Raw genomic sequence first — 14239 nt, forward strand, 5'->3', positions numbered from 1 at the left:
TGCCACCTGCAGATTTTGGTGTTATTGCACCAACTTAAGACACTAAGTAGGTTGGAAAAGTAAACTATGTCCTCATGTGTGCTGACTCAGTAGGAATAACATTAAATGAGAAAAGTTGATCTGCAGGAGACAAAAATATTTGAAAGCAATACAGAATGCCTAAGAGCCTCAGTGCATTATGTTCTATAACAGCACATTTTTATATTTTGAGTGGCCTGAATTGTATTTTCCTTTACATAAAAAATACATTTCCACTATAAATGGTGCATACAACTGCGCCAAAATAAGTAAACGATGTGTTTAATAATATCCTGGGGGAGGAACCCTAGATGCCCCAATTAAAATGTATCCTTACCAATGAACAGTGTAACGTATGCCTATGATTTGTTGTATAGATAATTTGAGGTGGCAAAACCAGTTTTTCTGATGCACACCCACGGGGAAGGGGCACATCATGACCTGGTATGACAAGGCACATCTTGTCTCATGCTGTCAGACAGCTGTGTGTTATACTCTTTTAGAGAAATAATGAGGAAAAAATCGTTTGAATCAAACTTGTGAAGCACAAATAAGGCACAAATAAGTTTCACACACCCGGTTGATGTTAACAATACATTGGATTTGGATTTATATAGCCCCTCTCTTGAACTCAAGGTCGCTTTACAAACATTGTGAGTGTTAATGTTAGTTTCAGCCATCAGACCACTATATGGCACGTATTTATTTCACTGAAACTGCAACACTGCCTGTTGTTGTTGAATGTCATGTACTGATTTGACTTTAAATACTATGTGTAAAAGATGTGTATGCTCATATGTTCCTTTCGTTTCCACATCATTAGTTGTCACTCTGTTTTTATCTGCAAAACAGGAATTCATTCTATTATGCTTTTATAATTAAACCCCCTCCTCTTGTTTGAAGACAAAGACAACAAATTTGATATCAACCCCTGGCAGAAGACACCTTTCATTGCAGTCATTTAGGAAGGGCAATCCTATTATATACTGACTTAATTTATAGTGCGAGGGTGAAGAACTGCACCTCCCTCTCATGCCTGATTTCACTTTTTCATGTCTGTGCAAGAAGAAAAGGGGAGAGGGGAGCATCAGTCACAGAAAAACATTTTTCAGCAAGAGGGGGAACGTGTCTTTGCTAAAACTTTTTGTGGTGGACTTGTTTTTCCACAGACTTCTTTATCGTCAGAGGCCGTTTGGACCTGTGTGACTGCTATGCCTTCATATATAGTGACTGTTTCCACAGGGAGCCAGAAGTACGCAGGCACAAATGATCATATCTACATCACACTGGTGGGCACTGAGGGGTGCAGTGAGAGGACGCTGCTGGACAAAGCTCTGTACAATGACTTTGAGAGGGGCGCAGTAAGTGATGTTAAACTGCTGCAGAGCTGTGAAGATGTGTGACAAATGCATTCATTGAATGCTGAGTATCAACCACTGCACACAAGCTCTGAGTGAGATTGTTTGCATGTTGATATAGAAGAGAAAGACGTTAAGACAGAGATGTAATGTAAGGTTAATTGTGTTTGACAATTAAGTATTTCATTTTGTAGGTAAGACACAACAAATGTGTAGGATTGAGAAGCCTGTTCTTAAAAAACGTCTGTGAACATAGAACACTTTTTAATGGAAAATATCAGCAACCTTTTATACGTTGGATTCCTATTTTTTATAATATGCTGTAACTTGTGTGACGGGAGTTTATAGAGGTCCTTCTACAATGTCACTAAAGTTAATTAATAGATTAATAGACTTCACAGTGTTTCGCAACTTACACCCAAAAGCGTCTAGGGAGTGGCCTGGGGTGGAACAGCCGACTCTTTTATAATATACAGTTCCCCATTTGGAATGTATGAAATGCCACTAAAGTTTATTAATAGATTAATAGACTTCACACTGTTTGACATCAAAGACCAAAGGGCATCTAGGGAGTGAAATCTGATCCACCAAGGTGCCACCCTATTATCATTGGCTATCTGCCCAGTTAGTTTGAACTGTTTGATGAGTAAATTGAATTTTCGTTTATAAGTGCAATTCAATCTTAAACCTGAGAGGCAGTAATTTGCCAGAGTAGTGTCTAGCCTGACTAATTTTACATACAAATAAACTGATACAGCTGTAAAAAACTTTGTTCACACAAGCTTATTTTATTTTATTTTATTTTATTTTTTTTTGCTACTTGCTGTTGTACCATTTACTTTTGGAGGAACGATTTCTTTATTTAAGTATGGGAAGTTTGTTTGAAACATTTGTGTGGTGTCTGTTGTGCTGTAATTAGTAGGTCTATTTATATTTTAAACTAAACTATAAACAAGGATGTAAGACATTACTGTGTTAGTAACTAAAGTGGGTATGTGTAGTGGAGACAAAAATGGTAAATTAAAGCTATGTCAAAGTGTGTGCGCAGCAGCGCTCATACTTCATGCCTCCCCTGCATGAGTCAGTGCCCCACCTGGGACACCCCAGTAAAAACAGTCTGGACCCTCCACTGCAAAGACCAGAGGAAGACAAAATCAAGACAATATCAAAGTAATAAATAAAAAAGGATTAAAACAAGTAAATTGAACATAGCAAAGGCAAGTGTAAAAATTGACAGCTGTTAATATATCAAAAATAAATAATACCTATTTTATCAATTGAAACCAAGAGCTTACTTGCTCCTGTTTCCCAATGCAAACCTGTAATTTAAGATGAAAAAAGACATTTCATTGAGCTTAATTTTTTTATTACAACATATTATAAAATATTAATGTTACATGTATTTCAGATCTCTACATTTGAGAGTTTGGTAGGATATCAGTGTGCACTACATGTGCTTTTATCATGTCATTTTGAAGTCATGTGAATTGCTGTTGTACATTTGCTATTACCCGTGACATTCATGTTCCTTACAAAAAGCACATACAACAAAGATGTTTATGCACAACTGACTCGGTACAATGATGCTATTTTTCCAGCACATGTGATTTACTTAGCTGCTGACTAAATTGCAGGTAGACTCCTATGATGTGAGTACCGAGGAAGACCTGGGTGAGATTGTGATGGTGAAGATTGAGAAGAAGTACTGGGTCCCTGATGACTGGTACTGCAAGTACATCTCAGTCAAAACCCCATCCGGAGACCATGTAGAGTTCCCCTGCTTCCGCTGGCTGGTGGATGACAAAGAAGTGGTGCTGCGGGACGGAAGAGGTACATCAGGTTATATTTTTTGTTTGTTTGTCTCCAGGATTACCTGCCTCATCTTGATCAGCAGTCAGTCTGTAGCTCTTTCCATCCCTCACTTTGTCTTGTGCGTGTCGCAGCACATCTGCCTCAGGATGATAAGACCAGCCTGGTCAAGCAGCACAGAAAAAAAGAGCTGGAAATGAGGAGGAAAACATACAGGCGAGTTCACTCAACAAATGCAGTTTACGGCTGTATGTTGTAGGAGGCCGCTCGCTGACGTCTCTGCTTCCCTTTACAGGTGGAAGGAGTGGCAGCCAGGCTTTCCTATGAGCATAGATGCTAACAGACACAAGGATTTGCCACGGGACATCCAGTTTGACAGTGAGAAGGCAGCAGACTTTCTTGTGAACTACAGTAAGGCGTACGTGTTCCCTCTAACAGCTTGCTGTAATAAAGCTTGAACAGGTTTACAAGTTGTGAGGACAGCTGACACCCCTCACTACAGACCAGAATGAGCCAGTGAAGTTTTAACCTCGGAGGTGTTTCTCAATACAAAGCTTTCATGATGCCACCACCACATGTTGAACATTATAATGATTTGTGAGCTGGTGAATTAGCTGAGATAGAAAATGTGTCACACAATTTAGCATATTGAGTTTCAAAGGTGTTGACAGAAATGCTGCAGCTTTTTGGACAGAAATGGTTGAGTAAACTTACATTTAGTGACACCTCTTGCTGCAAAAAGCATCCTTACTACATATACATTATGACATAATTTTCTTTTCCAGAATTAGTTTTATAGGTCCAGTGTGTAAGGGCATCTACACTGTAAAAATGAACAAGTTGATTTTACATTTAAAAAAAATCTAGGAGAAACCAATTGCCTTAAAAAATGTCAGTAAATTTGTAATCTTAATCTATGTTTACTTTATGCGGAATTTTGAAGTTTACTTAAATTTTAGTTATATTTACTTAAGTTTGTGAAGTTTTTGCAGCTTAAAAATGACAAATTTAAGTAAATCAATCCTTATAAGTTCTTCTTTTTATAAGTTCTTCTTTTTCCAAGGATAGAGCAGCTCACTCAACCTTCAATATATTTGATGAGTGTTGTTTTTTTTGGTTTTTTTTGGAGAGAACAGGTACGACAGGGAACAGACAGCATTACAAATTCAAATCTGTTCTGTCATAGACAAATGGTTTGAAGGTGAAGACAGGAAGTCACAGGAGTCTTATGGTGTCACTGCTTCAGTGTTGTAATACTTTTTCTGTATTTCTCCTTTACCTGCATTTTGCAAGGATCTTTTACACAACAACCACAAATAAAGCAGTGGCTTTTGTAGATTTAAGATTTAAGATCACTTTGTCAATTCTGTCTGTATGCAGAGTTTCCCAAGTCCCTGAAAACCCGTGAGGAGCTGATCGAGTATCTGACCGTCGGGCATCTACACTGTAAAAATGAACAAGTTGATTTTACATTTAAAAAAAATCTAGGAGAAACCAATTGCCTTAAAAAATGTCAGTAAATTTGTAATCTTAATCTATGTTTACTTTATGCGGAATTTTGAAGTTTACTTAAATTTTAGTTATATTTACTTAAGTTTGTGAAGTTTTTGCAGCTTAAAAATGACAAATTTAAGTAAATCAATCCTTATAAGTTTAATATAAGTAATACCAAGTTTACAGTTTACCAGTTGCAAACTAGTCAATCATATTTAAATTTCCATAAACATATTAACAAAACAGAACTCCAGATCTCCTTACTTTATCAATGGAAAAATCTTCTTTGTGTCCATCAAGTTCAGTCTGGCGAATAACAAGGTAACTCCACTCATTTTTAAGTTGCAGCAACTTCACAAAATTAAGTAAATACAGCTAAATTTTGAGTAAACAACAATTACATTTCATGTGAGAAGCTTCAGTTCTGCAACCTCATCACTAGATGCCACTAAATCCTAGAGGCTAGACATTTAATTTCAGCCTTTAGTTGACATAAAACATGAAAATACTTGAAAAGAAAAAAAGTATTATGTCTACATTAATTTTTGAGAGCATGGCAGGATAATAAACAGAAAAGAGAAGACCACAAATGCGTGCTGCACATCACAATATCAATAACCACAGCATAATAAAGTGAAATACAAAAGTGTTGTGGTGTATAGACATAGTGAGAGAAACAACAAGAATGTATACCGCAAGGTATTTCATTGGATGCAGCACATTAGTCCTTACCTTGTGTTATAGTGCTACGTAACCCTGCTAAATGTTATGCTGCCTGGCTCATCATACCTCTAAAATAAGGATTAGCGAGGCCTATACCTTCGAGCATTGCCCTTTATGTTCCAGTGGACTTGAACAGGTTATCTACGCAATCTCTACCTTTTCTGAGGAGGTTGCATGAAGGTAGACTACTCACCGCTGTCAGGGCATCGCTCAAACGTCGTCTCTTAGGCCAGCTCACATTTGTTGTCATTGTTCATGTGCTGGTGTTCATTAATTAACAGCTGACAGTAGTCTACCCTGCTTCTCACACTGCTTCTCCCAGGTGAAACCGATTGGTTGAGTTAGTCCTTTACCACACCCCCAAGTGTGATGTCAGTAGTGGCCCTCACCTGTTTAAACCACACCCATGTCTACAAGCCACTAAAATACAGAAAAAAAGCTATCATAACACCTGAAGAAAGGTTCCCAGATCTTACTAAACACACCTCCTCTATCTTCAGATGTAATGTATTTGCCATTTTCTTCAACCACAAGTCATACATGGGTACAGAGTCAATTTTCCACACTTGCAAAATTGAGCTTTATATAATCATTTTTATATAATCAGCCAGTCACTTATGGGTAAATAATAAGAAGCTCTATGATCTAAAGATGGCGATAAGTGGATATGTGTCCCAGCGATTCTCAAAAGCCTCAGAGAAACAAGGAAAGATTCTTTTCCAGTATGTGTAAAGTCTACTGTATGGCCAAATGATTGTGAAATTACTGATAATAGACTTACAATGTTTACAGTTTGCAAAAAAGCTGAATAATTTTTCCGTGGAATGATAGAGTCTCTGTAACTTTTGAAATGATATTATCTGATTTTGACAAAAAAAAGTACTTTTACTATTGTGATTTGAATATGGTGACATAGTATATGATAATGATAATACTTACAAGAACAATAAGTGTGATGTTTGTGTTGATTATGATGATGATGATGACCAAGACCATTAATTCCCAGAATGGAGAACCTGTTTGTGAACAACTTCATGAACATGTTCCAGTCCTCCTGGAGTGACTTCTGTGACTTTGAGAAGATCTTTGTGAGAATCAAAAACACAATCTCAGGTCAACCTTACTTTATATTATATTATATTATTTATATTCTATTATATTATAATCTAATTTTATTGTGTTCTATATTATTTTATTCAGAGGATGTGATGCAACACTGGAAGGAGGACTTCATGTTTGGTTACCAATTTCTAAACGGTTGCAACCCCGTAATGATCCGAAAGTGCACCAAACTCCCCGACAAGTTTCCTGTCACTCATGAAATGGTTTCTGCCAGCCTGGAGAGGGAGCTGACTCTGGAGCAGGAAATAGAGGTAGCCATGCTTTTGTCTGTGCCTGTCAATCTATTTTTATGTTTCTCATGAAAAATTCTTCCACTGACGCTCACTGCGATTCAATGTTCTGCCTCCAGGAAGGTAACATCTACATCGTAGACTATGAGATGCTGGACGGCATCAGTCCTAACTCGACAGACCCGTCTACGCCACAGTACCTGGCAGCTCCAATCTGTCTGCTCTACAAGAACGCCCAGAACACGATCCTGCCCATAGCCATACAGGTACACTGTTGCTGAGCAGCAGTAGGTGTGTGTGTTCCACTTTGAGGTATGCTCCTCACTTTAAATCCATCTCTCTGTCTTTACCCAGCTTGGGCAGACTCCAGGTGAAGACAACCCGATCTTCCTGCCCACTGATGGTCAGTACGACTGGCTGCTGGCAAAGATGTGGGTCCGCTCAATCGACTTCCAGTACCATCAGACCGTCACACACCTGCTCAGAACTCATCTGATGACAGAGGTGTTTGCTATTGCCATGTACAGGCAGCTCCCTGCTGTTCACCCTGTGTATAAGGTAAAACGGTCATTAACTGACTGATCAGTTCAATTGATTGATTGATTGATTGATTGATTGATTGATTGACTGATTCATGGATCGATGCTCCCTTTCCCAGCTACTTATCCCACACATTCGTTTTACCATTGCGATCAACACCAAGGCCAGAGAGCAGCTCATCTGTAAGAGAGGCCTTTTCGACAAGGTGAGTTAGTGGATGTGGATACACAGTTGAAGTTGCAGTTCACCCTTAAATCAAAAACATGTGTTTTTCCTCTTCCCTGTAGTGTTATTTATCAGTCTGTATTGTTTTGGTGTGAGTTGCAGAGTGTTGGAGATATCAGCCTCCAATAAAATGAAACTAGATGACCCAGTTACTAAAGATAATCCACAGGTTGTGTTGTTAGCAGTTTCTTATAGGAACTATTTTCTTTTTACCAAACTGCACCCACCAATTGCATCACAGGACAAAAGAAGAAAGCATGAATCTATTCATGGATGAGAGGCTCATACTTGTGACAGTGCAAGATGTAATGGCGTCTTCCTCGGCTGAGCTGTAACAGTTGCCAACTCAGTGGAGCTAGATGAGCTAGCAGTAGATGCAATGCTTCCTTCTGGGCCCTGATACAGTTGGCGGGTGTAGTTCTGTAGTTCCTTCATGAAACTACTCACAACAACGTGCAAATTATCTTGAGTCACCTGGTCATAATTTCTGGAGACAACGCTGTTGAGTTTTCATAATCATTTTTGGCGCTTTCACCACCACAAGCTGAGTGGCTTTTAGTTCCATTATTATGAAGAGACAGGAGATATCTCTATGGCCAATATGTCAAACACTAACACCAAAACTGTCTAGATTGATAAATAGCACTACAGGTAAGAGTAAAAATATGTAGTTTTGATTATTGGGTGAACTGTCCATGTAAGGGACAAACTTTACAAACTCAACTCAGTGTTTTTTCTGACTGGGGCCTTGATTTTCTAATGTAAAAGCAAATAACGTGCTGGAGACGGAGAAATAAACACTCAAAAGGCCATTTTACTTTCTCCAAATAAATAATATCCAGAAAATGAAAATGTCAGTGTTATATGTAGATGGTTGCTTTGCTTGCATACATGAAAATATGATTACAGAAGATGTTTTCGATGATGCTGTATATCCTCCATTCTCTTCAAGGCAAACTCAACAGGTGGAGGCGGTCACATCCAGCTGGTCCAAAGGGCTGTAAAGTCTCTGACCTTCAGGTCTCTGTGCTTCCCTGATATCATCAAATCCCGCGATTTGGACAACAAGGAGAAGCTGCCCGGCTACTTCTACAGAGATGATGGCTACAGCGTTTGGGAGGCCATCAAGAGGTGAGGAAAAACTGCTTGTAAGAGATGACACAGCACAAACAGCAATCATGACAAAGGATAAATAGTGATTAAACATTTCTCCCCTTGTGTGTGTGTGTGTGTGTGAGAGAGAGAGAGAGAGAGAGAGAAGTTCCAGCATATTTTTTATTTCCTCTGTACGTGACCGCTGTCCTGTTTTCTTTCTGGCAGTTTTGTGTCTGATGTGGTGCACATTTACTACAGCAGCGATGAGATGCTGCAGGGAGACGAAGAAATCCAGGCCTTCGTTAAAGATGTGTGCAGCTTCGGTATGCAGGACTTCGAACACTGCGGTGGGTTCAGACATCCTGTTCTTCCGTTTTTCTTTTAGCATTGCAACAACAAATAAAAATGCAGCAACAAACCAATATGTAAAGCTTCTTTTTCCAAGGATAGAGCAGCTCACTCAACCTTCAATGTATTTGATTAGTGTTTGTTTTTTTTTTTTTGGAGAGAACAGGTACGACAGGGAACAGACAGCATTACAAATTCAAATCTGTTCTGTCATAGACGAATGGTTTGAAGGTGAAGACAGGAAGTCACAGGAGTCCTATGGTGTCACTGCTTCAGTGTTGTAATACTTTTTCTGTATTTCTCCTTTACCTGCATTTTGCAAGGATCTTTTACACAACAACCACAAATAAAGCAGTGACTTTTGTAGATTTAAGATTTAAGATCACTTTGTCAATTCTGTCTGTACGCAGAGTTTCCCAAGTCCCTGAAAACCCGTGAGGAGCTGATCGAGTATCTGACCGTCGTTGTATTCACTGCTTCAGCTCAGCACGCAGCAGTCAACTTTGGACAGGTGAGTAATCATCAGGAGCCTGACATTCAACATCTTTATTAAGACTGATTTTAGTTGGTGATGAAGTTGGTGATGACCCTTCATTCACTGTTCAGTGAAGTGGTTTTTGTGTGTTTGGGCACATAAACATAGTGCACATAAACACACATAAACACTTCTATCCTTAAGTAAAAGTACCTGAACAAAAGTATAAAAATACACCACTACTGCTTCTTTTAAAATCAAATACAATAACAAAATGTCCTTCAAATATCAAAAGTAACAGCACTTGTTTTGCAAAAAATGACCTATGCCACTGATGTGTTATTATTGATGATATTATTGGATTGATGCATCAATTTAGTAACATTTCACTGTTACTTACATTTTTAACTGCAGTACTTAATGTACAGTAATGTAGATTAATCCAGTGGTTCCCCTCATCATGGTCAATCCTCTTCAGTGGGCCACAAAAAATCTGAGGGGTCATGAGATGATTAAAGGAATGCTTCACCCATAAACTGATCACCTAAATATTAGTTACTCACCTGTTTAATGGTGAATTCTTGAAAAAAAAAAGTTTTTCTTGCACGCCTCCACAGTAAACAAAAAGTCTAGAAGAGTCTAGGAACTTTTTCATGGAAGTAAAAGGCTTTTGTACAGACAAGTAGCCTGCCTGGGCAAGCATGTGCATTTGAATTTTACTTGTGCATTCCACTGAGCAGAATCTATACAGCACGCTTGCCCAGACACGTCATGCATGAGACTGTTATGTGGGTATGCATACACATGCTGTATAATTTTGTGCACATTGTGTAGTATGACTGGTGTTCCTGGATCCCAAACGCTCCATCCACCATGAGAAAACCCCCGCCCAAAAAGAAGGGCCTGGCAAATGTGAACTTGATCATCAAGAGCCTCCCGGATCGCGGACGTTCCAGCTGGCACCTGGGGGCTGTCTGGGCCCTCAGCCAGTATTCGGAGCATGAGGTATGGAAAGGGCACTCTGAGTCCAAACACACATACACGTCTCAGCTCAGACTGGGCTGTTTTTAAAGACTAAAACTGTACATTTCTTATTTTCCTGAGTAGCTTCGCTCTACTTCAACATGTGCTTCTCTACTTGCAGTGTGTCTCCTGGCTGAATGAACTGTGTCCTCTCTTTTCCTGCAGCTCTACCTGGGCATGTATCCTGATGAGCACTTCGTAGAGAAGCCAGTGAAGGCGGCCATGGAGAGGTTCAGGAAGCAGCTGGCAGAGATAACCAGCTCCATCAAGAAGAGGAACGATGGGAAGAAGCTGCCCTACTATAACATGTCCCCAGACAGAATCCCAAACAGTGTCGCTGTTTGAGGAATAAAATCTGGTCTCTACTTCATATTTTGCAAATAGCACGTTGAGGATATTACTGAGTTTGTCCAAATATGCCTTTACAAACATATCTTTGTCCCTTAAATGTGTGTGTTTTTTATACTTTATACATATAAATGCATGTGTGCTGACAAAAAAGCCAAATTGCAAACCTCAACTTTGCTTCTAAATTAATCTTTGTTCACACTTCACAATTGTCATTTATAGCTGCAGTTTGCATTTTTGTGCAAAAGAAAAAAAGACAATTGTCTTCTCTAAGTAGTGCTAATGACACCTATGCTACATAAACTGTTTTTTATATTTTTTTTACAGTGTCACCGTAACATTTATAGGAACAATGTATAACATTTGGGAAGATTTAGTGGCTTGTAGTGGTGACGATAGTAGATTACAATCAGCTGAAACTTCCCCTACTTAGGATTCCTTCAGTGTTTATTGTTCAGGAGCCGAACTATCTGCAGAGCTTGCTTCTTTTCTGAAACAAACGAACCAGGGGATTAAAAAAAAAAAATAAATAAATAAATCAGTGTTTTTCTGATGGTGCTTGTCACAGGGAAGCTTCTTATGATGGTGAACAACGCAGAAACTTTTCTCAAGAGATATATGGATGAGGAGGTATGTTAAATGTTAAAGATTCTATTGATTATGGAGCTACCCTGAGGACAGGGGCGGTAGTTAACTGATAAAGCACATAAAAATGGGAATAGCTCTTAATATTGTATTGGGCTATATATAAACCTTTGATAGTTGTTTGTATTGTATTGGGTCATATACAGTCTTTCTACTTCTTCCTGATCCTTTTCAAACATGTAGAATTTTGCTTCAGTATTTGATTATTGAGATTAAAGAATAGGTTTTGTATAGGCCTTCTAATTTTTGGTTTTTGCACTTGGTTGTAGGGCTTGTTTTCTTTTATTTGTCTTGTTTATTTTGTTTTACTTTTCATTCATTCATACAAATAAATTGATACAACTGTTAAAAAGTTTGTTCCTGTGGGAGTCAAAATTCTTGTCACTGAGGTCGTCTTAAAATCTACAGTGTAGATTTGGGGTGTAGTAGCTTTAGGAGAAGTTGCTGTTTGTGCAGTTTTTTGCCTTGAAACAGAGCAGTTACTGTATTTATTTTCAGTTGCTAGAAAACCTTTGGTTTTATGTTGGTAAATGTGCAGCTATATTTTTTTTGTCTGTAGCTTAGATAACATTGAAACATGTTCATCTTTTCTAAGCTATGATCAAAATAGATATTACATGGGTGTAGGTCTGACAGTTTGCACTTCATCACTATAGCTTTTTCTTCTTTTATTTATTGATTTAACAACTTGTTGCCACTGGGTGGCAGCATTGAATATAAATTGTATTGTTTACTATTAGAACAAGACAAAAACAGTCATAAACATTTCATACATCTGTACAGGCAGATTAGATTGTTTTCTGTTTTGCTGAACAAAAGTTGTCTGATAGTGGTATAGTATATGCAGTGTTTTTACCCCCATTTTTGACTACTCATTAGAGCTACAGAATGGCCTTTTTGCATTATTAAGCCAGGAGGGCTGACATTAAAGTGGAAACAGACAACTTTTCAACTCCCCCAACTATTGCATCTGAGTGTGAGTAATGTTGGCATTGCTTGTGCAAAGACAACTGGATCACTATCCATTTTCTTCAGAGCTGAGTAACTCCCACAGTTTTCACAGTTACTTTCCACAACTGTGGATGGACATGCAAATACTTATAAACCTAAAGTTATACTCTGTAGTAACTGTGTAGAGGTAACGATAGCTACAGAGGAAAACAAAAAGTGCTATCCTCTACCTGTTTTGGTTGTGCAGTGGTTAACACATTACATTATTCTACAATTATCATATTCTGCAATCGTACACATCATAATAAGTTAAGGCAAAAGACTTGTCTTTTTCCACCTTAATTACTGAATGAAAGCAATGTTTTTAATCACTTTTCTTATCAATGTTTACGTGAGCCTCATCAGCTTGATGTACAAACATTCCCTTTTTTTAGCCTTTTGCCTTCCTCTTTATTTAATGTCTTACTTCACCAGAGTGATTAATGTGTTTCATTGGAGTGTCTTCACATTCTTTCAGCTGATGCCTTACTTTTAGATCACTGTGTATGCATGGGGGGAAATTGCAAAAAGCAGATGGATTCCAGCCTTTTTGGATTGTGATCCCTTAAAATGAGGCAGTGTCTATGTACGGCCACTCATTATAGTTTGCACATATCCACCAGTGATTGATTCTTTTTCCACTAAATCTCTCAGATTGTCTCACATGAAAAACTGCTGGAAAACTTGACCAATGTTTTCCCCAAAATGCAAAAATCAGAGGCACAAGCACATGCTTTTTTTTTTTGCTGAAAAAAACTTGCTCAGGAATTGTGTTTGCCTTTTTTGGATCCTCTGTGCACCGTTCAATTGATATACAAATCGCCATTTTGCAGTTGAACTATTCCCTTAAGTTGCTCTTTGATAGTGACTCCTCAGAGTAATCATGTGTCCCCTTGGAAAGGTCCAGGTCCCTGAGTTGGGAACTATAATCACACTCAGTACAGTCTCTTCTTAGCAGCTCCTCAGTTGGATGATTACCACCCATCAACCAGTTCAAAAAACACTTGACTGTAGACTTACGTGACTGAAGTTGATACCCAGATAGCTCACAGAACACTGAAAGCAAAACATTTCAGTTTGTCTGTTCAACTTGTTGGAAATGGATAAAAGCCTAAAAATCTTAGAAAATGTATTCTTTCAAATCACTATGAAAACTACGAGGAAATGAGAGATTTGTAACTCTTGATTGCTGAGTGCAAGTATCAATAAATGAGCTATAGTATCCAACTGCGCCCACCTGCCTGTGCTTAAGAGCATAATCACACACACTCACCAGTGATAAGTGGAGCTACCACTATGAAAACAAAATATAGTATTCAGTAACATTTCTACCTATTATTATGCTTATTCATCTACAGTGCTGCTGTGCTCTCACACTTACTACTGTTTTTATTTTGATTTCTCCAATCAATCTTTGATAATGGATCAGCTCTGTTTCTGCTTCTCACTGCAACAAATGTAGTGAAAGGAAGATATTTATAGATGTAAATATATGTAATCTGTACTGCTCTATAGTGCTATGTTAGATGTGACTGCATGGTTTTGAGAATAATTGAACAATGGACAATGCCTTTTTAAAATGTTTGTCAGTTTTATTTTCTAGAGTACATGTTCAGTTTTGCCTACCTTACTGAATTATATTACATGTCACCTTCTGAAAAAACACCACCTCTTGTATCTTTATTATGTCTATAACCTTGTGAATGATCTTGTCTCATACTGTCAGACAGCCGCAGTAACTGACTCAGGTGTATTTTATTTTTAAAAGTTTTTGAGTCAAACTTGTGAAGCACAAA

At 38.2% G+C, this 14239-nt stretch overlaps 1 protein-coding gene and 1 long non-coding RNA gene across 4 annotated transcripts; one reads left to right on the forward strand and one right to left on the reverse strand.

Moving 5' to 3' along the window:
* Positions 1–1090: 1090 nt before the first annotated feature.
* LOC121954569 (polyunsaturated fatty acid 5-lipoxygenase-like) lies at positions 1091–11828 on the forward strand. 3 transcript variants are annotated; one of them, XM_088086755.1, is made up of 14 exons: positions 1091–1379; positions 3011–3206; positions 3320–3401; positions 3481–3603; positions 6409–6515; positions 6603–6775; positions 6874–7020; positions 7109–7312; positions 7413–7499; positions 8472–8650; positions 8840–8961; positions 9373–9473; positions 10272–10442; positions 10626–11828. In XM_088086755.1, the coding sequence occupies exons 1-14, from the start codon at positions 1230–1232 to the stop codon at positions 10803–10805; spliced, it is 2022 nt and encodes a 673-aa protein (XP_087942881.1). In that variant the 5' UTR covers positions 1091–1229; the 3' UTR covers positions 10806–11828. The 3 variants fall into 3 exon arrangements, 1 of the variants encoding a protein (XP_087942881.1); XR_015778498.1 differs by lacking the exon at positions 10626–11828 and having other exon boundaries at positions 9129–9473; positions 10272–10320; XR_015778499.1 differs by lacking the exons at positions 10272–10442; positions 10626–11828 and adding an exon at positions 9129–9242.
* Positions 3051–5772, reverse strand: LOC148187690 (uncharacterized). Its single transcript, XR_015778500.1, has 3 exons — positions 5596–5772; positions 3299–3348; positions 3051–3190 (listed from the first exon to the last, which is right to left on the reverse strand). It is a non-coding gene; the product is annotated as an uncharacterized LOC148187690 (long non-coding RNA).
* Positions 11829–14239: the final 2411 nt, after the last annotated feature.

This window comes from Plectropomus leopardus, chromosome 13, assembly GCF_026936395.1.
Source record: "Plectropomus leopardus strain MGB_pleo_1.0 chromosome 13, ASM2693639v1, whole genome shotgun sequence".
Taxonomy (NCBI): Eukaryota; Metazoa; Chordata; class Actinopteri; order Perciformes; family Serranidae; genus Plectropomus; species Plectropomus leopardus.

Coding starts and splice junctions, on each gene's coding strand:
- LOC121954569 (XM_088086755.1), top strand. CDS start 1,230: ATGCCTTCATATATAGTGACTGTTTCCACAGGGAGCCAGAAGTACGCA. Junction 3,402..3,480: donor ATGAGGAGGAAAACATACAG/GCGAGTTCACTC, acceptor TTCCCTTTACAG/GTGGAAGGAGTGGCAGCCAG. Junction 7,500..8,471: donor AGAGAGGCCTTTTCGACAAG/GTGAGTTAGTGG, acceptor ATTCTCTTCAAG/GCAAACTCAACAGGTGGAGG.